This window comes from Rattus rattus, chromosome 1, assembly GCF_011064425.1.
Source record: "Rattus rattus isolate New Zealand chromosome 1, Rrattus_CSIRO_v1, whole genome shotgun sequence".
Classification (NCBI taxonomy): Eukaryota; Metazoa; Chordata; class Mammalia; order Rodentia; family Muridae; genus Rattus; species Rattus rattus.
This window is the reverse complement of record NC_046154.1, coordinates 200,306,151-200,332,635: the sequence shown is the minus strand read 5'-3', so window position 1 is coordinate 200,332,635 and position 26,485 is coordinate 200,306,151. Positions and strand designations below refer to the sequence as shown.

The 26,485-nt window shown below is 44.9% G+C and overlaps 1 protein-coding gene across 2 annotated transcripts in view; it reads left to right on the top strand.

Annotated features, from left to right (window-relative positions):
- Srgap1 (SLIT-ROBO Rho GTPase activating protein 1) overlaps window positions 1-26,485 on the top strand; it is a 265,489-nt gene that overhangs the window by 148,338 nt on the left and 90,666 nt on the right. For both annotated transcript variants that reach the window (XM_032913187.1, XM_032913180.1), the window contains exon 4: window positions 9,015-9,077. In XM_032913187.1, coding sequence (XP_032769078.1) covers window positions 9,015-9,077 — 63 coding nt within the window. The remainder of the gene's footprint in view (window positions 1-9,014; window positions 9,078-26,485) is intronic.

Sequence of the window (26,485 nt, the reverse complement as noted above, 5' to 3'; positions counted from 1 at the left end):
CCTGGACTTCTCCCTTCAGGATTAAGGCTTGATTTTTTTCTGGAAAGGCAACTGTGGCCTCCCCTGAACCTTCTGCCTGTCCTCTGCTGGCATAGGGTTCCAGCTGAAGGAAAAAAACCGTTTCCCGCCTGCCTGGGTTAGAACTCCGTGTGAGGATAGTTGCCTGCCCTGAGTTTCATGACATTGTTTCGTTTTTTCAAGATATAGGGTCTTATGAATTCCTAGGCTGGCCTCTAGCCAAGGCTAGCCTCAGGTCCATAGCAATCCTCCTGCCTCAGCCTTCCGAATGTTGCTATTATATGAGCTACTGCGCCCAGCTCTAGCTTTGCTTTTAAGGGAAAAAACCATGTCCCTTGCCAGGTAGAAAGGGAAGCCTTAAGAAATCCTATACTCTCTTCCTGAGACTGGGCTCAGGCCATTAAACCCAACCCTGCTTTCTCCATTAGTGTTTTGGAAGAAACTCTCTAACTCAATCTTCAGAGTTCATGTGAATTAAAGGGCTCTATTAATATAAAGACATCGAGATGAGCTTTAGGAAGTTAAAAGCACACACTGTGGAAACATGACCTGACCTCTTTACCCAGAATTTATATTCCAAACCAACCGAGTGTGAGACACTACAGCCATCTGAAGCGCTCATTAAATATTTAATCTGCTCGGCCTCTGTCTCTCTCACTCCCACTCTGACTCAGCACAAGGTCAGGATTCCTGAGTTGGTCATCTCAATATATTTACTTTAATACTCCCTTTATGACAGCCAGAAAACATGTGAGTCAGCCAATTAATCCCACCACACAGGTCACTTGATGGATGACTCAGTGTGGTCACGCTGCTCCTATTAATTACGCCCTTTGTTCTGTCCTCTCCTTTCCTTTCTGGAATGTCCCGGGCCACATGCCTGGAGGTTTCTAGTAACAGAGGTCTGGCCAGCACAGAGGTTCCTAGGACTTGGGGAGCTGACTGGAGAAGGGATTAAGGTTGCTCTATGGGACCCGTGAGCTCCGGTGAGAATGGCTTGACCCCTTTCAGGTTCTAATCTGGCAACATCATCCCTCGTTCAATGTATTCTCCTCTTGCTGTGGGTGTGTCCACCATGACGTCCATACCAGAGCCGTGCTAGGCTTCTTCTTCATGCCTCCAAAGCTACATAATCCTTTGTGTGTGAGTATGGGGGAGTGGGGAAGGGGAGAGGGAGTGTAGGAGTGTGTGTGTGTGTGTGTGTGTGTGTGTGTGTGTGTGTGTGTGTGTGCGTGTGAGTGTGAGTGTGAGTGTATATGTGAATGTATGTGTGTGTGCGTGTGAGTAGTATGTGTGTGAGTCTGTAGATGTATGTGAGTGTGTGAATATATATGTGAGTGTGAGTGTGTGATTGTATGTGTGTGTGGATGTATGTGTGAGTGTGTGCATGTGAGTATGTATGTGTGTATGAGTGTGTGAATGTATGTGTGTGTCTGTGAGTGTGGGGGGAGGGAGAAGGGGAGAGGAAGTGTATATGTATGTGTGTGTGTATGTGTGTGAGTGTGTGAATGTATGTGTGCATGTGTGTGAGTGTCTGTGCATGTATGTCCTATACACACACCTTTTTTTTGCTTTTTACAAATTACCCAACTTCAGATTTTTGACATTTTACTATAGCAACAGAAAGATAAGCAAATACAGCTTGTCTGATTCCTCTGTGAGATAGAGAACTCTGGAAGGCAGAAGTCAGGTCTGAATTCCTGTTAGTCCCTTAGGGGAAAAGGGGAAATATAAGTATAATAACTTGTGTTCAGAGTTTAATAAGGACCATCCCAATACGCCCTGTTCCATAGAGAATATTCTTCTTCTTCATCATCACCACCACCACCACCATCATCATCATCATCATCATCATCATCATCATCATCACTCTAGTCTTTGTCAATGGGGGAAAAACCTAAGACCTGAAAAGTTAATACTGTCTTTAGTAAAGTAGTATGGACATTGGCAGTTTGATTTCAGACTCTAAATTTTAATCACCAGACCGTTTTCCCAGGGATGGTGATCAGTGAGTTAATGATGAAGTCACTATAAAGGGAGAGTCTGATTTTTCTCTGGGGAACAACTTGCAAGAATGATTCAGAGTAGCCTGTACGGTTGCATCTGGTAGAGGGAAGAAAGCCGAGCGAGCTGGGGCAGAGGAAAAGCACTGGAAAAGCACTTTTACAGAAAAACCTAGACGCTTCCTGGAAGAGGGGATCGCCACTGAGGAATTGCTTCCATCTGATTGGTCGGTGGGGCATTAATGATTGATGTGGGCGGGCCCATCCCAGTGTGGGCGGTGCCACCTTTCGGCAAGTGGTCCCAGGTTGTAAAAGTACACTGAGCTAGCCAAGAGGACAAGCGAGTGAACACCACTGCCCACCTCCATGGCCTCTGCCTCGGTTCCTGCCTCCAAGTTCTTGCTTGATCCTGCCCCGAGGCTTCAGGATGGGCTGTAAGCTGTGATATGAGATAAACCCACTCCTTGCCGAGTTGCTTTGGGCCACGGTTTTGGACTGAGGCAAAGGTGTCGATAAAATGTATCACAAGCTAAAACAGCTTCAGTTAGAGGAAACCTGATTCAGTTTTTCTTACGTCTGATGATGTACAGAAAAGTCAATCAGCCAGAACACATAGGATTGGTGACAAGGGCGTCGAGGAGAGGCACCGAGTCTCAAGTGAACCTCAGATTTCCGACTTAAGGAAAGAACATCGTTGTCCAGCGTACACTCTGTGCAGCATACAATTATAATAAGCCTTAAAAAAAAAAAACCTTCCAATGTTGAGAGTCTTAAACTCGCATTTTCATCCTTAGAAATTGCACATCCAAGAAAACGCACTAAGCACATAACACAAAGTACGCAACTGAGCATATTAATCAGGTCACTGGCTATCCCCAGCCTCTGCCTCCTGTGCCACCATTTCTTCTTTCAGAACTGTCCTTGGGTCCTACAGCTTCAGTCTAATCTGACAAGGACAGTTTGTGCCACCCCAGAAGACTGCACCAGCGTTGGCAAAGGAGCAAATACCATGAAGTATCTTGGAACACATGAGTGAATGGAATGTACCAAGAACCCGCCCGTGACCTTGAACATACTGTTTCGTTTCTCCCTCTCGTCCTTCTGCACATGTGGTCCAGAACTCAAGACAGCCATCCCACACGCCACACACGTGCGTGATTGACACCCCTCCCACCCAACTGAGCCTTGGGCCTTTTGATTGAATATAGAATTACTTCTTCAATGGCTTTCACAGAGTAGACGTGCCTATAAAGAAAAACATTTAACTCATCGATTAATTTTTTAAGAATTTCCGATTTCTAATCTATCATGACCTCGCTCGTGCTTGGTTTTTAGGAGGGTAGAGAACAGAAAACTTATGAATCGAGAAGAACCTCTTTGGAATACTAGATTTGTTGAAATCTTGCTTTATATTTGCACCCAAACAGCCTAATTCTTGCCTTTTGTCTTTGTTAAACCTGCTTGGTTGAGATTCTACATTATCTTTTAATGTACGTAGTGTCCAAGTCTGAGACGCTTCTTGCTTTGTGTCTACAGAGCGGGTACGGGTATGGGAAACGTATGTGTCAGTTCTGATAAATATCTGAGGGAGAAAACTGAGGAAAGTTTCATGAGGCCGAGGCAGGGGCATATATAATTTTAAAGTCTACCTTGGCTGTACAGCAAGTTTAAGGAGCCTGAACTAAATTGGGGCAACCCTATCTTAGGGTGAACCAGTAAACTATGAACGATCCATTGCATGATTGGTCGGCAATGATGAAAGCATTAGGAGGAATTACATGGGAGTAGAGGTGTGCACCCCTGAGAGGTTGCTGTGAGTCAAATCACAGAGATTCTGAACACAATATAAATACAAGAGAAAAATCGTGATAACCACTCATGATCGCGAGACCGTGTGAACAACATACTTGATGGTGATGGGATGATTTCAGCTCAGACCTATGTCAGATAAGCACTCCTGAAGGACAGATGTCGTACCCCAGAGTTGGTTGCTGTATCCCTCTTTTCTTAACACCCCACCCCTCGGCACGCTTCGGTCATTTTGATCATGAAGGAGAAGAAAACTTTGGACGTGTTAATTTGGAACTTCTGCTTGTTGTATATGAAATATCAAAGTGGCAATAAATAATTAGTAACTAGAAATATATATATGTATATATACACATACATACATGCACACACAAATATACACTCCCCTCACCCCTCTTCTGGTATGTGTGTTTGTGTGTATGTGTATTCAGAAACATACATATACACATTATCTAACAAATATTAGCTATCACTTTCTCTCCCCCTTGAATCAGAACCCAGAACCCTGCCAAAAAGCACCAGAAAACAGCATCATTTCCACCCCTGCAGGCCTTTATGGGAGAAAGTGGTCTTCCCTGTGTTTCTAGGGGCCTCTGAGTAATTGGGGGTGGGAGGCTCTCCTCGGCGGAAAAGTAACTTTAGCGACCTGTATCTCAAAGAGCAGAGAAAACATTTAATCCCTAGCAAGTATAATTTGTTAGTATTCTTTTATACAAAAGGAACAGCCGTTACCTCCTTAAGATCTGCGTCTTTTTTTAAACCTGGTAACTCTTGCTCAGCTGTCAAGGGTCTCTTCTGTTTTTAGCATTCAGTGAAGTAGAACCCAGGTGCACACACACTCTCCTGAATTTCGGTGGCCGTCCACAATCCAGAGCTGTCTAGAAGATTGTTCTTTTACATGCTAACTTAACAACGAGAAGGATTTCAGTTTATCAGTCTAGAATTGTGCTCCAAGAACTGTTCTGATGGAAGAAGTGATTATTCTAAGGTATCTGAAGTACTCCTTAAAGGACATCCTTACCTCTCGTTGTGACAGTAATAAATGGGAGAGACGGTTTGACTAGAATCAGGGAGGTGACAAGAAGTGACCCTTGTCAGGTTCCCATGCCATGAGCCAGGCACACAGACTTCGGATGTTGCACCAGCCCATGTGTCTCTAGGTACCAAGATGTTTGAGTTTGTGTTTCTCACATGCATTGGTCACATTAAATAGCATTGTTAAGCAGTCAGCTCCTATCCATCCCTGCGGACGTCAGGTGTGCTAGTGAACACCCATGGTGCCTGTAATCCTACACTCAGAAGGGTGAAGGAGCATGGTCATGGGTTCAAGGCCTGCATTTACCACGTAAGATATGATCTCAAAAGAAAACAGATGATGAGCTGTGAGTTTGCTTAGTTTGGATCATACCTCAGTGAAGAAAGAGAAACTGTGAGACTGCATTCCAAGGGGTAGCTCAGGGTCTCCCTCCCGAAAGATGTTCTCTCCCACCTTTGCATGATCTCTAAGGCCATCACTAAAGCAGGTCCTTAAGGCCTTGTTCACCGACTGTATGTATCTTGTCACATTGGCTTCAGGAGTTGCCAAGTCTCCAGTGTCTGCTTCATTAATTCGTTGTCACTAGCAGGAGGACCCCCAAGGACACGGAGCAAAGGAAGCCAAGCTAAGTCTATGTCCATGAGGAGGGGGTAGGGAAAAACCCAAAACCCAGGCTGGGACACAGCAGCTAAGGGTCTTTCAAAGTTGAGAGCCATCTGGTTTTGTCATAAACCTAGGGCCATGGGGGGGGATGACCTCAGAATCAAATTGAGCAGTTTTCATGAAGCATCTGCTACATGGAGGTCATTGGATTTTAAATCATAGGATTGTCATTCCTTTTGTAGATCACAAACTGAGATAGAGAACTGTTGTTTTATATATATATATATATATATATATATATATATATATATATATAATTCCATCATGGGTTCCTTCCCACTGTTCCCAGATAAAAGACATGCACACAGCCCTTATTCTAAAACACCTTAAGTAGCTCAGTAGCTGGGCAGCTGCCTGCCCTTCATGTTGTTAACATCTACCTCCCACTGCTAACCCCGAGTTATTCCTTCCCATGTTTCATCTTGACTGCTCTTAACTCCAATTAGTCAGCTCTCTGGGCCACGTTCTCTTGGCCTGCGGCTCTCCTTGCTTCTCTTTTGTATGTTCTTACTATCCTGTGGTGACTCTGTCTCCCCTGCTCCTTCCCTGTGGTCTCAAGCCCGGGGAAACCTAAACCCTGCCTATGTCTCCTTTTCCCAGCTATTGGACATCTTTATTTACCAATCAGAATTAACTGGGGTCAGGGACCCTCAGGCTACATATAGACTCCAAATCGTGGAGGCCGGCATTTAGCATTGCATCAATAATAAAAGACAAAACCTCAACTGAGAACCAAAGTTTCAGAGAAGTCAAACTAGGTTTCCTGGCTCTAGAGCCCTTGCTTCTAAGCATTATGATATACTGCCTCTTCAATATATATATATATATATATATATATATATATATATATATATATATATATTTCTCATGGTATGGAATCCTGACAAGAGTCACTTCACATTACCCTCCCCCATTCCAGTCAAAACGTGTCTCCCATTTATTACCATCACAAAAAAAGTGATGATGTCCTTTAAAGAATACTCCAAATACCTAAAGAGTCACTTCTTCAATCAGAACAGTTGCTGGGGCACCATTCTAAGCTGATAAGTTAAAGTCCTTCTTATTGTTTAGCAAATAAAGTGAGTGTAAAGAAACCCCTGATTGTCGAAGGACATCAAAATTTAGTAGGATGTGTGTGCACCTGGGTTCCATGTGTGTTTAAACACACACACACACACACACACACACGGGAGGGGGAGAGACAGACAGACAGACAGACAGTAGAGAGGAAGAGACAGGCCTCTCATGAAAGATGAAGTTAAAATGCAAGCTTATGCCAATTTTTTTTCTACCTTGTCACCTGAAGTCTTGTAAAAATGTACAACGTACAGAGCTTATTCTAAGATGTTTAGCCAGGAGTCACACAGACGGCCCTTGGAGCCTCAAGCTGAGCCTTTCCTCTGACCTTAAATATGTTGGGATGAGATTAATTGCACCGATGGGATTTTTTTTTCCTGTTATTGTTTGGAAATCTTAGCCAAGAAATATTTTCTTTCTGGACTTGCTACCTGAAACGTGGGTAACTGATCAGGACTCCTCGGTGGCCTTTGATCCCATTAGAGAGTTTAAATCGGTGCCCAGTCCTTTGGGTGAAAATTGATATTAAAAAAACACACCAGACCAAAGTCATAGGAGATTGTAATGTATACATTCAGAGTCCCAACTTGGGGGGATTGAGTTCCTCTTGACTACATGAGCCTGTGTATAGGCTCCTGTTTGCTCAGGAGTGATTCTTAGTGTCCACATACTCATATGTCATGGACAGAGCAATATTTGCAGTTCCAAAATCCACATTAGAGACTGAGACACTCTCCGCGCCTGGTATACGCAGCGCTGGCCAGCGTCCGAAGGAAACTGGGTGACAGATGCAGCTAATTCACTTGAATTTCTCAGCATTTACATGTGACTCCAATGTCTTCTTCCCATGGAATTTTACACCCCGTGAGTCTTCATCTCATCAGTTTGGCCTTCTGTTGTTGAGGTCTCAACCGATAACCTTGCCAGTATAGATGGACCCACTTGGATCTACGTCTCAGTTTCTTAAGAGTGGCCATGGCCATTCCCTCTCCACAGTACTCAGTGGATGCTCTCGGTAGCTATAGCAACTGCCTCAGTCATCTCAAGCACAGCAGCTCAGTTTGCTCTTGTGAACATCGAAGGCTTAAGGTAGCAGATGTACAGCTCCGTCTCCATGCGGGTCCCCAGCAACCGGAGCAGGGGGCTGTCCCTGACTGTTGCCTGCCTGTGGATCCTGTACTGTGCTGCCTTGTCTGGCCTCAGTGAGAGAGAATGTGCCTAGTCCTGTAGTGCTCACCTGCTGAGGCAGGGGAATGATCACCAGTGAGGGCTACCCCTTTTCAGAGGAGAAGGGGGGGCAATGGGGGAAGAGCTGTAAGAGGGGGACTTGGAAGAGAGGGGAGATGATATCGGGATGTAAAGTTAGTAAATTTTTTTTTTTTTTTTAAGTTTCTTGTGTGCATAGTCAAAGCGACCAGGCTGGGCGAGATGGACAGCCTCCTTAAGTCCTAGGTACCCACTCCCACAGGCAGCATGGAAACCTATACCACCCAGAACTCCTGTTACCGCCCCACACAGTAGATGGAGACACACCACAAACCCTTCCCACAATGCATAGATGATCACAGGATGAACTCAAGACAGAGATAAACATGCGTGGAGTTGGTGCCCTTTAAAATAGTTTACAGAGCTTGCTGGAGACAATATTCAAACATCCTCATCAACTCTGGGGAAGCAGAGGGAAGAGTCAACTCTGCGGTCTGGTCTTCTAAAAATTCATAACAGCGCAGAGGTAGAGGCGTGGGGACCTTGAGTCCATGCAGACTCACAGATTCGCTGCCCTGCAGCTTGAGAAATGTTTTCTTAATGAACAAGGTTCATGACCCCTAACTTTGCTGTTTAGGGAGAGGAAAACTGATTGCTCAAATTCTCCCTTTTTAGCTTTTTTTCCCCATTTATTTTCCTGTTGTTCCTACTGTGTGGAGAGTGTCTATGGGGTATGCGTGCTCCTTATTGCTGGCGTCTGTCTTTTGGCTGAGACACTGGTTCAGACTAGCCTGAAACTCACACTGTCCTCTTCCCTTTGCCTGCCTAATGCCAGTGTTGATTATTATAGAGAGGCAAGCACCACAATGCCTGGCCCTCAACTCACTCACCTTCTAAGCAAGCCTGGCAGTTCACCCTGTGTACGTCACCCACTGTCCCCCACGAGGTCTCATGTGACTTGTGGGGAAGCCAGCCAGGCTGTCATTCATTTGTTGCTGAACATCCTAGAGAGACCCTCAGGCCTCGCTCCTCAGTGTGAGGACGCATAGCTGGGGCGACGGTGTTTTGGACATGCTGGGTGTCTATCATGCCATACGCATCCTTCTGTCTTAAGCGCGTAGTCTTTAAAATGTGTAAAACTCAAAAGGAAACTTTCTCGCACGCTGTTAATTTTTCCCCCCTCAATTTCTTCTTCTTTGTAGAGCAAAGAGATTGCGTTCCAGCTGCACGAAGACTTAATGAAGGTTCTTAACGAGCTTTACACGGTGAGTTCGTGGTCTTTCTTCTTTTGTGGACTTCTTGCTTTGTATTTCTGGTTTGTGGGAGCTGCTCACTTTAGAACTTGACGGATGCTCTTGTTAACTCTGGGAGTGGCTAACCGTGGGCTCAGCACACTCTTCTGCCAGGCCCTCCGCATTTAGAGGGACCAGTCATATGAGCGTTTGTGCATTTATCACGGGCACGCACGCACACGTGCATGCACACGCGCACACACACGAACACACACACACACACAGAGTTAAATAGTTTATAAAAACAACATAGATTCCTCAATCAGACATATTTTAAGCATTTAGATTATATGAGATATGTATTCAGTTTTTGAGTATTTTGCTTTAATTGCCATTCTCAGATGTGAGGGATTTAGAGTTGCTGTGTTGTGGGTACTTTAATTTCTGTCTATTTATGTATATTTTACAGAATTGAGGATTGACCCTAGGATCACTTGCAAACATAGAATATAAAGCTGTATTCTAACTTTTTATTGTCTCCCATATGCCCCTCCCCTGTTTCAGTTCCATTGGTTCTTTGGTAATGACACTACATTAATTTTTTGGGGGGTGGGGTGGGGAATGGAGATATCTTTATATCCTTATAATAATTTGCATTATTTGGCTTCATTTTATTGAAAGAACTGTATGTCATCCTAAAAAAAAGTTAAAACCACTTTACCTTTTTTTTGTTTTTTAAACTACAACTATTTATCTTAATTTAAAATTTTACTTGTTCCTAAGACATCCACATACAATGAAATTTTATAAATCACATTTCTAGTGTCCCATTAATACTTGTTGATTAAAGGAGTTTATTAGCTAATTAAACCTTTTAGAAGGTAACACTTTTATAAAATGCATTAAAGTTGTTTCTTTTTAATAACCTAAGATTTATTTTTAATCCGTGTATATATGTGTATGTCTTTGTCTAAGCACAAGTCATGTATGTACCCATGCCTGACAAATCCAGAGAAGGTGCCAGATTGCCTGGAACTGGAGTTACGGGCAGTTGTGAGCTGCCTGAAGTGGGGGCTGGGAACTGAACTCGGGTCCTCTGGATTAGCACTGATCACTCTTAACTTTGGAGTCGTCTCCCCCAGATCCTTTCTGAGATTTTTATATCTAGATGTCATTGGAGGACACAGTGACATTTTGTATGAACATTAACTATACTTTCATAGAGCACATTTGCTGAATTTTTATTTTGGACTGAACAGATAATTTCTATATGTTAATTTCTCCTTCAGAAACCCGGATTATGTGCAGCCTGCAAAACTTTCATGCTTATAAAGCCTAGCAGTATACTAAATACCTCATGAATTTGAGTTTTAGATGACACAGGCCAGTTGCCTGCCCATAATTTATGTGATTTATCAATTTCTAATGACCCAAGGTTTCAACCATTTCTAGAAACTTCTCAGTTTAAAGTTAAATGAGCTTCGTGCCTCTGAGAAAGGCACAAACAGAGTGCGTGTTGTGTTTGATGAACGACTTTCAAGGGAAGACTGCGCTGTACTCTGCAGTTCTCCTGCCTAAGGCACTGTTTGCCTAGAAATCCAAACCCACCGCCAAGAGTTCACCAAACAGGTCTACTGGTTGCCACAACACCATAGACAGGAGTTTCGTACCATTGTGTTGTCAGACACATAGGAGTCAAGCTTCATCACCAGATATGAGGTGAAATCTCTCTAGTCTCTCCTAGATCCTGCTGTCCACTGAGCTTGGGCATTTCGCAGCGCTGGGAGATGGATCGAGTCAGCTGACACATGTCCTCAGAACTGTAATCAGCATTAGTCTGAGTGTGAAGCAGCTTAGAAAAAGGTTGTTGGAGGTTGGATGACCTTGTCAGTCATTCCACCCCTCAGAGTCGGTGTACCAATTAGGAGATAGTGGGAAAGGCAGTGAGTGAGATCGTTTTTGAGCTCCCGGAAAGAAGAAAATTCACTTCAAAGAGCATGGTCGGTGGAGAGCACAGATCACCTTCAATGAGAACTTTCCTACTCCCCCACCCCCACCTCACACATACACGAACACTATACCACACACACACACAAACACACACACACACACACACACACACACACACACAGACACACTACACCACATACCACACACACTTTCAAAGAAGATGTGTCTCTTCCTACACTTTATATTAGAGACACACAAATTCCAACCTTTTCAAATGAGATCCTTGCATTTTACATACTCAGTTTACATGGAGAAAGTGTAGGGTAGTTGAACAATGAACCAGGGGTAAAGTGGTATGGTTTAGTTTAACCACTGACTAGTATTTTGCTTAGGAACAAATAACCTTCTAGTTGTATCACGTGTAGAATGAGTTTACAGCCAGTGATATCACAATGGTCACTGAAGTGCATTGCCTCGGGGAATTCAGTTGCTATTTAATTTCCTAGTCAGACAAATATTCATCCCTCCTTTGCTCACAAACCCTTGCGACCACCTGGGAGTTCAGGAGGTGAGCATTTGGGAAATATATTAACTTATATATGAGTAGGCTGTTTTAAATTACAGCCAGCCTCATAGTAGGCGACAGTCTTACGCGTGGACTTCCTAAGATGTTGCTCCCACGGCGACTTATTAGTCAGACATTCCAGAAGCCTTTGGCCCGTAACATGCAGATGCTCAGGCAAACAATAGGAAGCGGCGGTTTGTAATCCCTCCTACATTAGAGCCGAATCTGACACGTCTAGGTTGTATGGTGATGTCATAAATACAACGTAATGCTTCAGCCAATGGAATAAGAGAACAGAGCATAAAGTCCTACGGTTCTGAACAGGGGAGAGAGGATCATGGCATAAGACTGAGATTGACTGGTGAAGACAGCCATCCTAGGAGGGGGGTCTTGAAGATGTACTCCTTTTCTATGTCTGCCCATCTTGCTTTTTGTTTGCCCAAAAAAAAAAAAAATTCAAAATGGATTCAAGCCTCTAGTTGGGTTTTTAGACTACCACAAGGGACAAACCGAAGCACTTAAGCTTAGTTTGCCCTTGAATAACAGATGCCAGGAATAACGGCACAAACACATTAGAAGTCTGCGCTCTCTCCTAAGAGTTTGAAAACTATCAGCACAGAGCTGAAATCCAGAAAAGGCTTCAGGCTATTCTTCAGAGAAACCCAATTGCAGCATCTGTCCTTGGAGTCTAGATAGTTATGGGAACTCTAGCCGTGGCCTCTGCATTCCTGGAAAGAGTGGAGAAAGGGAGGAGCAGGCCCCCATCTGTCAGGCAGACCTGAGGAAACTCCTACATTATTCCTTCTTGTGTAGTTCATAGGCCAGAACTCAGAATGGGCCCTGAGAGCTTCCAGGACATCTAGAAATTGCAGTTCATTGCTAGCGGTTGTTTGCTGTTGGTTTCATGGGAATTTAGGAAGTTACTCATAGCTAAGTCATGCCTCTCAAAGTAGCTAATAGTTACTGCATCCTTACTGTGTGTGCATTTGCTATTATGCTAACACATTACGTGATCTCCCCACCACATCACCAGGAGATGGTTAACTCATTATCCTTATTCTGTAGTTGTGGGACCTAAGGGCATAGAGAGGCTTGCCCTGGCTTGCACAGTCTCTAGTAAAGCGAGAACTCAAACCACATCTGGCTCCAGAGCCTGCGGCTGTTACTGCCACTTTGTTTCTCTTGGTATCATTTTAGGGAATCATTCTGAAACCAGATCTCTAAAATGTTACTGTCTCCCCCAAATGAGGATACATTGGGTAATTTTTGACCTGCCCATGTGTATATGTTTGTAAGAGTCAATAGCATTAACATTGCTTTAATTAAAAAAATAAAGTAAAATAATAAGTAAGGGAGAAACAAAACCTGGGCCTGGCTGGCACCCTGTACTGCTTAGCAGTGCCCACCCAAATAAATAGTCCACAGGTGAGACCTAAGAGGCCAAGGTGAGGGTATCCAGGATTCTCAGACTCCATTTCTGAGTCTTGGCTGGAACGTCCCTCCTGAGTTGAACATTTGAAATAGAACTACACAGTAGAGCCATCAAGGATGACAGTGGGGTTAAGAACCTAGCAATAGGCTGGGTTAATCCCAGTACTCTGAGGGCAGTATTTCTAAGTTCAAGGCCAGCCTGGTCTACAAAGTCAGTTCAAAGAAAGCCAAGGCTATGTAGAGAGAACTTGTCTAGAAAACTCCAAAAAAGAAGAGGAGGAGGAGGAGGAGGTGGAGGAGGAGGAGGAGGAGGAGGAGGAGGAGGAGGAAGAGGAGAAGGGGGAAGGAGGAGGAGGAGAAGGAGGAGAAGAAGGAAGAGAAGAAGGGGGGAAGGAGGAGGAGGAGGAGAAGGGGGAAAGGAGGAGGAGGAAGGAAGAAGAGGAGAAGGGGAAGAGGAGGAAGAAGAGAAAGAGGAGAAGAGGAAGAAAAGGAGGAAGAGGAGGAAGGGGAGGAGGGGGAACCAACATAAGCATGTTAAAATGGCTCGCCATTAGCAAACCTGTCTTTGTATCCCAGCTCTGGTCACTGCTATCTGTATAGTCTTGGGAGTACTTCACCTCTCTGAACATCTATATTAGACATGGTTTCCCCAGAGACTCTCAACCAATGGGGCAGTGGTGATACACGTGTGAGTAGATGTGTATGCATGTGTCTGTGCGTGCATGCAAAGTAATTTTGTGACAAGGTCTCATGTAGCCCAGGCTAGCTTCACACTCACTCTATAGTAGAGACTAACCTTGAACACCTAATAGGAAACCCAAGTGCTGCCCGTGTGTGGCACGTGCCCAGTCTAGTTATCACAGTTGTGGAAGATCCAACCTCGCAAGACCTTGACTAGGGAACTGGAGACTCCAGGGCATCAATGATATAGCCTCTCTCCTGAGTCCAAAAGCCTGAGAAAATCTAGAGAGCTGGTCCTGTAAATCCCAATTAGATTCCATGTGTGAGAGTGGGAGTCCCAGCCACAGGCCACCACACAGCACCGGAGTCAGCATTTCCCCTGTTTTGTGCAGTGCAGGCCACGAATGGATTACATAGGAGTGACGGGGAAAGCAATCTGTTTTACACAGTGCACTGGCTTAAGTGGTACTGCCATCTTGAAATACCCTCAGAGACAGACCTACGGTCATGTCTAACAAATTAACTGGGCAGCCCACGGCCTGTCCGCATGGCATTTAAAATTAGCCACCATAACATCTGATAAAGCATCAGAGAAGGGGGAGGGATGGACGGCTCCTGAACCACACACCCTCCCACCTCTGCCTCAGTTTCTCATCTGCAATGGCAATCATAGCAGTAGCCAACTCTTCCACTTTCTGGAAAGAGTGAATGTTACAAAGACTTCATTGAGACTTTTTGACTGTTTTCTGCAAGAGGCACTGTTCGGTGCACTGGAGAGGGAGCTATGGATAAAATACAGTGTATCAGTATGTGTCCCGTTCTACTGAGAAGATGTAAGCAGAAAAGCACATGGCGGTATGTTATGACCGCTGAGCTGGGAGAGCTAATGCAGACAAAACACTCAGAACTCTGGGTAAAATGCCAGAGGCTGTTCCTGTTGTTCTCAGCAGCCTTGTCTTAGTCACCTGGGCAGGGATGGTCACCAGTCCCTCTCTGTCTCCTCAACTGGAGATATAGGTCAGGGACGGTGTTTACCAGTGGTAATCACATAGGTTTTACACATATGCAAATTGAGTCTTCCTTTCCACTCTGCTTGGAGCCAGATCAGATTTTTGAATCTCTGCATAGACTTTACCAGGTGAGCTCGTATTTACTGCAAGCGCCTGAGATCCAAAAGGCCCAAAAATTTTAAACCTCGGGTTGACACTCTAAACTCGGGGTTACAGATTTTAGACTTTGGGGTTAGGGTTTACTCAGCCTATATGTAGGTTTTTTGTTTTTTTCTTAGAGTGAATGTTGAGGGGTAAGGAACCAAAGGAGGTAATATATGTAAGAAAACTACATCAACTCTATCAGGATAGTGCTGGGGAGCTGGGTAAGGAAAAACAGACCCAGGGGTTAGAGGGAGCGTTCAAAAACAAAGTGCCTTCAATTACCCCAATAAAGGCTTTGTCCTAATACCAAAATCTTAGGTTAAAGTCAAGGTTACCCTGTATTTTAAATTATATGTCATAAACATATGATGTGGAACTATCTGTCTTCTGTTAGTGTTTCTGTTCAGTCCATAGTCTTTATGGCACTATACAAAACAGAGTTTAGTGTCCGTAGTGAGCTGATCCTGACAGATTAACATAGGCACAGGATAAATACACAGGAAACTGACAGTTAATTGCGTGGAATTGACTCTCGCTTTATGCATCAGTAGAGGCTTGCCAGACTACTCAAGAAGTAATCCATCCTCAAGGTCTCTTCAGTCACAAGGAGGAGAACTGAGGAAAGGAGGTTTGCTCACCCCGACGTTCAGACAGGCACATCCATCGTGATGCTGACTTCCCGTAGCAGCCCCATGACACAGGCAGACCTAATTTCAGTTTTACAAATAGGGACTGGGGCTGAACAGTTAGCTCACGGTCACACAGACAGTGTGTGACTCATCCAAAATCTAATCCCAGCTCTTTCTCCAAAACCTATCATTCCTCTGGACCTCTGCCCTAGGGAGGATGCCAGGAGAGGCGAGGAGAGGTGTGTGTGTGTGTGTGTGTGTGTGTGTGAGTGTGTGTGTGAAATGAGAGTGTGTGTGTAGAGAGTGTGTATGTGTGTGTGATGTGTGTGTGCGTGTGTGTGTGTGTGTGTGTGTGAGAGAGAGAGAGAGAAAGAGACAGACAGACAGACACCTGAGTATGTCCATTCAAAATACCTTAAAACATTGTCTCTCATTTAGCCTGAACATGGCACTGTTTATACCTTGTGCCATACCAGTTTAGACTGGTCTCTGCCTCGTTCTGCTGTTTTGATTCTTTCGCCTCTGTTTTCTGCCTTCTGAGCCCAGTCCCATTTGTCCGGTGACAAAAATGGCAGATAGAAGCTCTCTCAGGCACCATCCCATAGGCTTATCTAGGAAGTTACTGAGACACTGAGCACAGTCCACCCTGGCCTTCACATATGTCTGAAGCACATAGCTTCACATGAGAACACAAGGAGATGGCTATTGTTTTACTGAGGAAGAGAAGAATGGTGCTAATTACTCTGAGCCTTTCTTGAGACTTCAGCGTCAGAGAACTGTAAGGGGAAGTCTCCGGTTGGTCTCCGGTTGGTCTCCAGTTTATGAAGCAGGAGCCTAGTGGCTCCTGAGGAAGCATGCCCCAGGCAAGGCTGGGGGTTCTGAAAGAGCCTAAGACACTTGCCTTATATCAGATTTTTCTCAGTGAGCCTCAGAGAGGTATGTGTGTGTGTAGTGCTTCTTTTACCTCAAGGGCACTTTGAGTATTTGGAATCTATATTTCTGTAATGAAAATGAAAATTAATTCCTTTGAGATGAACTACAAAGAGGACTGAGTCTCGGAGCAAAACCCTGAACAGAAAGAAATAAGGAGGAAGGAATATGTAAAAAACAAAAAAGAAAAATCTCCCACTCTGAAATCCTCACTGGAATGCCCACATCCCCCATGAAGCTCCCAGGAAAGGGAGTTTTCAAAAGCATTCTGTGTAGAGATCATAGACGACGGACAGATTCCATTTTGTCTGTCCCTGGCTTCGGCTGGTAGCCATTAAATGGAAACAGAAAGGCGCAGGTATCATGGGGTTCCTTGTCAGTAGCCCCAGGACTGACTGTCCCAGAAAGTTAGCAAATCTGACCTGCTTTGTGTTAATACCCCAGTGACTGCAGCTAAGAGATAGCTCAGCAGTTAAGAGCACTGACTGCTCTTCCAGAGGTCCTGAGTTCAATTCCCAGCAACCACATGGTGGCTCACAACCATCTGTCATGGGATCTGATGCCCTCTTCTGGTGTGTCTGAAGACAGCCACAGTGCACTCACATAAAATAAACAAACAAACAAACAAAGTTAACATTTCATGGATCTCTGACGACAGCTATTTTGACAATTTTACAGAGATCTATTTTAGGGCACTCCACTAGTTATGATACCCAGTACCCCTTAGTTCCTGCTAAGAGTTTTCAATTTATTAATGAGAATCGAAAATGGCCTCAGGCTGGTGCTTCTGCACCACCAATGTGACTTTCTAAGTGAATGATATGAACTTATTTCACCAAAATTATTTGGTTTGAGAAAGTGAAACAGAACATGCATATTTTACTAAAAAAAATTTTTTTTTAAACGCTAAAGAATGTTTCATACTGAGAATGTTTGGAAACCACAACGTATTTTACCCAAAGTGTTGTATTCTGGAATATAGAATTGTGGCTTTTAAATGATTAGAATCTGTCACCGACAGACATCTGAATTGGGTTTATTTTTCTCGGCTGACTAAGCTATGGGGCTGCTGTTCATCAAACCTTTAAATATAATATAAATATAAATATAATACTAAATGCACAGAGTAATATAAATATAAATATAATACTAAATGCACAGAGTGCAACCCGAACATACAGTAAACACTTTTCCTCAATTAATCATCTCGAAATGAGACTAGAAATGATTCTCAGTAGAAAGAAAACAAAGCGATTAAAGGAACTGGAGATCTAAGTCAACTGTATTTGGTGATCCATTTCAACCTACCTAAATTCGCACAGTCTCTACCTCATGCGATAGTCTAGATTTAATATGCCCATAGGCTGGTTGGACGTTTGTACTATATCGGTGTCTAGAAATCAACTTAATCTCCTCCTTTTGGAAGTAGAGTCCCAGAGCTAATTCATGGCCATGCTGGAAGTGAAGTTCAGGGCTTGAATTCAGACCAGCCATGGGCCTCTGTGAGTTGTGGGCCTGTGTCAGAGCAGGAACCTCTGGGCCAGGCCAGAGTCTGTCCGGGCAGCAGTTACTCACCTCCCTCCTGGCACTGATCTCAGCCATTTACATAATTAGCTCTTTCTACTCTTCTGGCCAGAAGCTGAGCCAAGGAGACAGAAGAACCTTGCCTGCTTTTAGCCCACATCCTGTACCTTTTTATTAGGGACTTCTTTTTACCACCAAGCAGACCTCACAGTTGGCCAACATATCCACGATTTCTTCATTTGTGGAGCCAACCAATCATGGGTCAAAAATGGTCCCCACACCAGCATCCCTTCTAGACAGTTATGGACCTTGTGTCATTACCACAGTTCTCTGGGCGACATAGTCTAGCGCCTGTGTACCCAGCATGTGCATTGCACTGGGTATGGTAAATCATCTAGAAATGTAAAGTTGACAGGAGGGTGCACAAAGGCTCTGTACAGATACGTGTCCTTTAATGTAGAGGACTTGAACATCCACACCCAGACTTCGGTACCTCTGAGGCCTTGTGGAACCTGTCCCCTGGGGATGCTGAAGAACTACCATGACGCACTAAAGGATGGGCAGCGGCAGCAGACCTTAGCGTTGACAAGAAAAGTCTGCAGAGATATGTCTAAACAAGTCCTGAGGACGGCTGTGTTTTATAAAAATTAGAGACAGAATATGTTTGGTGGATGTGAGTCGGGTGTGGGGGAAGGGGTGCCTCTGTGGTCCATGATGAGACATCCCTGAGAGACCAGCCACACTAGGGTATAGTATAGAATAGAGTTTATTCAGGGCATGGGGAGGGGAGTTGAGAGGGTAGTAGAGACAGAGAGAGATGGGGGGGAGAAGGCAGAGAGAGTGGGGGAGGCGGAGAGAGGAGGGGAGGGGAGGGGAGGAGAGAAAAGAGGAGAAGTAGAGGCCAGCCAGGAGCATATAGAAAGAGAGGAGGGAGGGGAAGGGAGTGGGAGGGAGAGGAAGCAAGAGGGAGAAGACAGGGAGAGCAAGAAGGTAAGAGAATAAGGGAGAGGGGGCAAGCAGCCCCTTTTAGTGAGTCAGGCACGCCTGGCTGTTGCCAGGCAACTGTGGGGGTGGAGCTTAGACAGAATACTAACAGATGGCTCCTAGGTAAAATGTGGCCTCACAATCAAGAAAACCAGAGTTCAGGTCTCCCGCCCTGACATAAAGCATAGAGTGGCCTCTGCCTATAATTCCAACTCTGGGAGGTGAAGACAGAATGCCTGGGGTTTGCTGGCCCACCATTCCAGTAAATCATCCTGCTGCAGGTTCAACGAAGACAGACAGACAGACAGACACAGAGAAAGAGAGAGAGAGAGAGAAAGACACAGAGAGAGGTTAGTTACAGAGAGATTGGGAGGACATTTGGCATAGGCCTCTTTGCCCTCCACACATATGCATAGTCACACAAGCACACAATTATATAGAATTTAAAAGAAAAAAAAAGGTTAGATTCTAATCAGAAGCAGGCTGAAAATTCAAGGCTTTCTCGCTCAGATTCACAAAGGGCCTTTGCTCTCTCCCTCTCTTTCATCTTCATAACTGAGTGAGAAGCATTCAGTTTGAGACTTAAGAGGATAGGTGTCAAATTTCAGATATTGTTCATTAAAAGAAAAGGATTCCCGTGCAGGGTTCCCATTCCCCTTAGAGTGGTGCTAAGTGGGGGGCGAATGAAAGGCTTTTATGACTTTAAGAACTCAAGGGTTTTGTGTTCTCGGTTTTAGCATTGCGTGTATAAACTGAAGGCACTTGTGTGCCTAGCACACGCTAGTCACGAGAGCCATTTCCCTGGAGAGAGCTGTTTATAGTAGCAGGTGACTCTGATCCTCTTCTGTATTTAGTGGCCTTTTATCGTGTATTTGCTTCTCCCTTCAACGTCCCCAGATGCTCAAACTGTATTGTTTGCCACCCAAGGCTGCTGCCACCACTATTCAGGGTGGCCCTGGTTGGTGTGGATTCTGTCTACAAACAATAGATTAAACTTGTATTCTGGTGCCTCTGAGCTTCCTGTGAAAGCTCTTTTCAATACCAGAACTTTCTGAATGGCCCTCTCTATTGCTGACCTACTCCACTGACTTGTAAGGCAAGGATTAAGTCTCTTTGTAAGTCAGTTTCTTTGATCCACAAAACAAGCAAAAGAAAAGAGATCTCTTTCCTCCCCACCCTCTCCCAGGCATGTAGGAATACACAAGTGGGCATCGCCTGGGCTCTGCTCTTGTGGGTTTCTGGACAGTGACCGTGACTGAGTCTTTCTGAGCTGCTGTAGCAAAACTGTGGCAAATCAGAAACAACAGAAATTTATTTCTCGCAGCTTGGACACTGAGGGCAATACAAGATCAATGACATGCACGGGTTTCACTGTCTGGTTAGGGCCTCCTGGCCTTTCTTTCTGGCTCATAGGACTCTGCTATTTTCCCATGTGGTGGGCAGGGGCAGCCTAAAATCTCATTTGTAGGCAACAGTCCCATGTATGACAACCCCGCCCCCATGACTTAATCACTCTATGTTCCCCCCTAATCCTAAGACCTTGGGGGGTTAAAATTCTAAAATGCAAGTTTGGAGTCAGGCCACAATAGATATGAAAGAACAGCATAATATTTTATTAATTTCAGTAGCATTTATTAAACATACACCCTGCTAGTTACAATTTCACAAGCGCTGGCCTCCATTCGTTCTCTTGCCACGATAACCTTCTATCTGATTTCTCCCCAAGTGGAGCGTCCTCGGAGTTTCGGCTAGAAGGGTTTCAGGGTTGTCTTTGTTGCATCCAAGTCACACACAGACTGCTTGGGAGGGGCCTCAGCCCACGTCAGAGTCCTGGGAGCAATGGATGACTGACACACAGTCCTGATGGAGGGATATTGGTGCAAGTGGTGCTCCAACCAAGGCTGCATAGCTGCCTCCCCTCTGGAGGCTCCCTGCAGAAGCCGAAACCTTCAGCTACTGATAAAGGATGGGTAGAAAAGATTCCACAAAGAAGGGCAATGTCTTAGTTAGGGTTTTACTGCTGTGAACAGACACCATGACCAAGGCAACTCTTATAAAGGACAACACTTAACTGGGGCTGGCTTACAGGTTCAGAGGGTCAGTCCATTATCATCAAGGTGGGAACATGGCAGCATCCAGGCAGGCGTGGTGCAGGAGGAGCTGAGAGTTCTACATCTTCATCTGAAGGCAGCTAGGAGAAGATTGGCTTTCAGGCAGCTAGGAAGAGGGTCTTAAAGCTCCCACCCACAGTGACACACGTCCTCCAACAAGACCACACTTCCTAATAGTGCCACTCATGGGGCCAAGCATATTCAAACCATTGCAGGCTCTATGATTGAAAGCACACTGCCACTGGCAGGAAACGACACGCCCGTGGGATTGCAAGAAGAGTGCCCATTCTGTGGTCTGAAAATAAGTGTTGAATAAGCTAGCCCTTTCACAAATGTCTACCCTGTATCTTTACCTGTCTACACTGAAATACTTAGGAAGAAGGAAAGGAAAACAATTTTGGAGAAAAGAGTTTATTAAGTAAAATGACATTTCATATGAGAAGTCCCTGGAAATTCTAAAGTGAGTACATATTTCAGTATTCATTATTGTATAGTGCTTATGAAAAATTACCTTATGTGTTGAAACACTAGCAGAAACAATAAAACATCCCAAGTTGTCACATACATGCTACATAACGATGAACTAATATGTTAGTAAAGTCGAATAGGACAAGGCTTCTGTGGGGCACAAAGAAGGGGCCTTGAGAAACTTTGACTGGGTACACATGCTCATCAGGCGTCCCTTAGAGGTGAACAGGACCAACAACCCTTGCCCGTGACTCAAAGCCTTAAATTAGAAACCATCTCTGATAGCTGTTGAGAACAGCACAAACTCAGATCAGGATTAATAAGTTCGTTCTTTTTCTTGTTACAAATAGAAACATTTTCTTTCTAATGAGGCATAAAATAATTTATCCTTTTAAAGCTAAATTACCCATCTTTCACTAAAAGGTTTTATTAAAGTAGCAAAGTCTTAGAAACTAATTGTAATTAATATTAACACTTTAAAAATTATTATTCAGTTTAGCAGTTTCGACATGACTAATGCCCCGGTTGAATGTAACGGTAAAAAAAAACAGAAGCCTATCACGTCTCTGTATGTCAGCCCTACACTGCCAAAGAATACTGGGCTTTGCTCCCTAATGAGCCTTTGATGATTGATCAATAATCAGTTTGAGAGCTAATTAAAGTCACTAGAATGATAGATTTCCCCAAGTATGGTTCATCAATACAGCAGTGAGCCTGCAGGGCGGTGGGGGGTGGGGGTGGGGCTCATTGTTCTTTTCTGGGTGTGTTCTGTGAGAAAAAGTAAGTGTGTTACAGAATCAAACCCCACAGAGGATTCTAAAGCAATCCCACAGCCCCGGCCGGCATAGTGTGGTGGTCTGCCTGCTGGCTCTATCAGCAGAGGCAGAAGCAGATAATTAGTATATTTTGTTGTATGCAATGTTTTCTGTGGACTAAAATTTATCATGAAAGACAATACTCCCTTAGCTATTTATTGTCCTGGTGTGACTGAGAAATGTCCCCTATGGTGTCAGATTTGCCTCAGTTGCTGGCTCTGTCCTGGGAGGTTTAGGAGGGTCAGCCTGTTGGAGGACGCACGTCCCTGGAGATGGGCTTTGAGAGGTCAAAGACCACACAGCACTTCAGTCCACTCTCTCTGCTTCATCCTGGTGAATGACCTGTGGGCTCTGCTCCCGCTCCATGCCTGCTGCTTGCTGCCATACTTCTCTTCATATCGAACTCTGTTCCTCTGAAACCGTAACCCAAATAAAATCTGCCTTCTGTAAGATCCCCTGGACACGCTGTGTTACCACAGCAACGGAAAAGTAGCTGACGTACGTGTGCTCCTTCATAAGATATTAGTTGTTACTGCCTGAAACCTTGAACGCAAAATCAGCAGCATATCAGAGTCAGAAAGACTTAAGGGGTTGTGTGGGCCAGCCATGTCTTTTGTAGTGGAAAAAGCTATGAGCCCGCACAGTTCCACAAGGCTTTGCCCCAGAGACATTCCCATCTCAGGATGCCTGAGACTCACGGAGCTGCCTCAGGAATGCTGGTTGCTGGGCATGGGGAAGAAGGCATCTAATCTCCAGCAGAGGGGTGGGGGTGGCGAATACAACCATAGCCATGACTTTCATTCTTAGTGATCCCCATCTTACAGTGGTTTCCCGTACAATCCTTCGACTTTCGGATGCCGTGGGAGTAGTTGCTGGAGTTAGAGATAAGGGGGGGAGTGATGAACCGTACTCAACGTCGGCCACTCAATACGGGGGGACAGTGTTCTAGTTAGCTTGTCAAGCTAACATGGCCTAGAGTTACCCAAGAGGAAAGCCTTGACTAAGGAACCTGCTGGATCACATCGGCCTGTGGGCCTCTGTGGGGATTGCCCTGGTTGTCCACTGGTGCAGGAGGGCCCAGTGTACTGTGGGTAGTGGCGTCCCTAGGCAGGCGGTCCTGGGGTGTATGCCGAGAACTAAGTAAGCCTCAGCCCCTGGTCAAGCCCAAGAGTGAAGAAGAAGGCAGTGTTCTTCCCCACAGTGTCTGCATCAGGTTCTGCCTGCTATTCCTGCCTCGACTACCTAGTGTGGTGGACCATGGACTGGAAGCATAAGATTAACAAAGCCTTTCTCTCCCTAAATTGGATTTCTGGTCTGACTGTTTTATCATGACAGAAAGGAAGCTAGAGCAAGCAGCAGCCAGTTCCCTGAGGTGTGTCTTCAACGTCTGTCTCTTTTTATATTTTACTTTTGTTTCCTCGTCCTGCCATGCCTTCAAAGCATCCACCTGTCTGTCCGTCAACCCTGGGTTATTAAATCAGCTCTGTGTGAGATGATTTTGCCTGAGGATAGACTAACATGCTAACCACCTTCAAGGTGGCCTGATGTAAGTTACGATACTAATGGGTCAGGTTTATTAAATGCATTTGGATTTGGGATATTTTATTGGCAATGAGCTTCTTGGGATGGGGCCACACTTGGGTTGAGGAAATGCCAAACTCCCCCTTAACATCACCCCCTCTAGTTCCTCTACGCCTTACCTTATTCTCCTTACAGCGGTTCTCAACCTTCCAATTGCTACGACCCTTTGATACCCTCATGTTGTGGTGAGCCCCCAACCATAAAATTATTTTCTTTGCTACTTTATAGCTGCAGTTCTGCTACTGTTATGAATCATAATGTAAATCTCTGACATGCAGGACATCTCCTGACATGCGACCCCTGGGAAAGGGTCATTTGACCCCCAAAGGGGTCATGACCGAGAGATGGAGATCTTTGTCAGAAGTTCTATCACAGTCGCTTCTGACAGTGCATTTTGCACCCAGAAGTGATTGCCATCAGCTCCGTTCAGCGTTTACACCTCTATTTTGCATCTTATCTTTCTTTAGCAAGGCTCTGAGATCGCTGGATTTGACTAGCTCCGTAACTTTGGTCCTGTGGGGGGACTTCCTGTTGTCCTCCCAGGTGAGGCCCCAGCGTGAGACACGAAGGCTGAAGTTAGGACAGTTTTGTTAGTATCACCAGCACCAACCCCAAACGACTGTTCCATAGACTGGTTCTCTCCATTAAAAATGCTCACTGGGCAATCACTCCTAAAATGAAGTCCTTAACGCTACGCTGGAACCGAATGTAATTATTGTCGTGATTTTTATAAGCCTCATAACTTCTTTGGCATGCGGGCTCTCTGTCTTTCCCTGTATTTTGCTTATTTTCTGTAATCTAGCCCTGTGCTTAGGGAGATGGGCTATCCCTAGCCAGCAGGGTTCGGAGTCCCAGACGATCGATGTCTCTTGTTCAAGGCGTTTGTGTGAATTCTAAGAATAGTCTGATGATAAAGTCAGACTGTGCTGCTGAGTCCACGTCAACGGAGTCATGGTGCACGGTACACGTCCTTTGATAGACTCATCTCGCAGACGATCTCTGCGAAATCCTTCCCCGGTGGTGGAGACGTTGTTGCACAGTACCTAACGGGGTCAATGTTATAGAATTTCCTTCAGATGTCTACAGCTGTCATCTACAGTGTAGCTCTTCTGTCTGCTGGCCTTTGGTGTTGTCTGTTAGTTAACGTGCACCATCCCGCCCCCCTCCCCAGCCCTGTACAGCAAATAATATTGTAATTTTATTTAACAGTGAAGACGCTGGAAAACAGGTTAGATTATGTAGGGGCAGAAAGAGAAACTTTATTTCAACCCTGCCCTCCCCGAAACTTAATGATCTGGATCTATAAAGCAAAGCTACAGAAACAAAAAATAAAAAAATAAACAGAAAATAAAACCAAAGCGGATAAAGTTATTAGCCTGTGGGTACACGGGAGCTACGTAGAAGGCTGAGGGTTTAAACTTCAACAGCATCTCAGGAGGGATCAGAGGGCCGTGCAGTTTTGGGACAGAAGTAGATGGTTTCTGGAGATGAATGAGCCTGCAGCACGGATGACAGCCTGGGACAAAGGTCACCCGCACTCTAGTGTGACGTTCGACTTTCTCCGCGGTGTGAATTTCATCTTATTGATTGATAAAATAACTAGCAGATAGAAAGCAAGCGTGCTCCCTATCAGTGGGTCCAGCCTTTCGACAAGGCCAAGCCCCACCAGAAGGACTTTCCCTGCATTTATTCCTTCACACATTTGTTCTCCAATGGACGTATAAATGGCACTGTTTGCTGTGTTGCTTACGCTGAGCAACAGTCTCTTGCCTTAGATCACACAGCGAGTAACTACAGAAGCAGGACTTGAACTCAGGCATTTTATCTTAGGAGTCTGAGCTCATAAACAAGAGATTTTTCCTATAAAAGTCACTTCGAAAATGTACAGTTTTGCAAATTGCTTTTTTTTCAACCCTTGAAGAGGCATAGAGGCCCAGGGAGAGGAGGAGGTTTAGAAAAGCCCACCTCCATGACAGTCCTACTAACCAGTTGCTTGGGACTTAGCCCTAGCAACAATACCACAAGTGATAACGGGAAATGCAGTCTTGGGGGACTTGAGTGGGAGGTAGAGGTGGGGACTGACTAGCATTCATGTTGAGAACTGGTTTCTTCTAACTTTATATTCTTTATGTAAACGAGACACCCTCCCCATCTGAGTGGGCTTCCAGAGCTAAATATGAACAAATGGAAAAGAACCCTGAGAATTCCTCATCCCCTGACTGCCATTCAGCCAGCCCTGATGCCCACACTGCCCACCCCACCTGCATATACTGCAGGCCCCTGTTTGCTCTACAATGTGAGCGGGCTTGCCTGTGCCCACCCCCGCCCCAGTAGGCCCTCTCTGGCCTCAAGCTTAGCATAGCCCTGGATCGAGGCTGCCATTAGGTAGATGTGTATAAGCCAGCATATGCTGACCCCAAAACCTCTCTGATGTCTACTTAGTTTTATAGTTAACTGTTAACCATATGTTGAACAGGGAGCCAATTATGGGATGTACACTCCAGAGGGCCTGGGAGCTTTTCTTAAACATGCATGCAGGTATTTTGTGAACATGTAGATATCTGTGCAGTCACCTCCCAGCGCTCCCTCTGTGGCCAGTTTGTGTTTGTGAAGAGGTT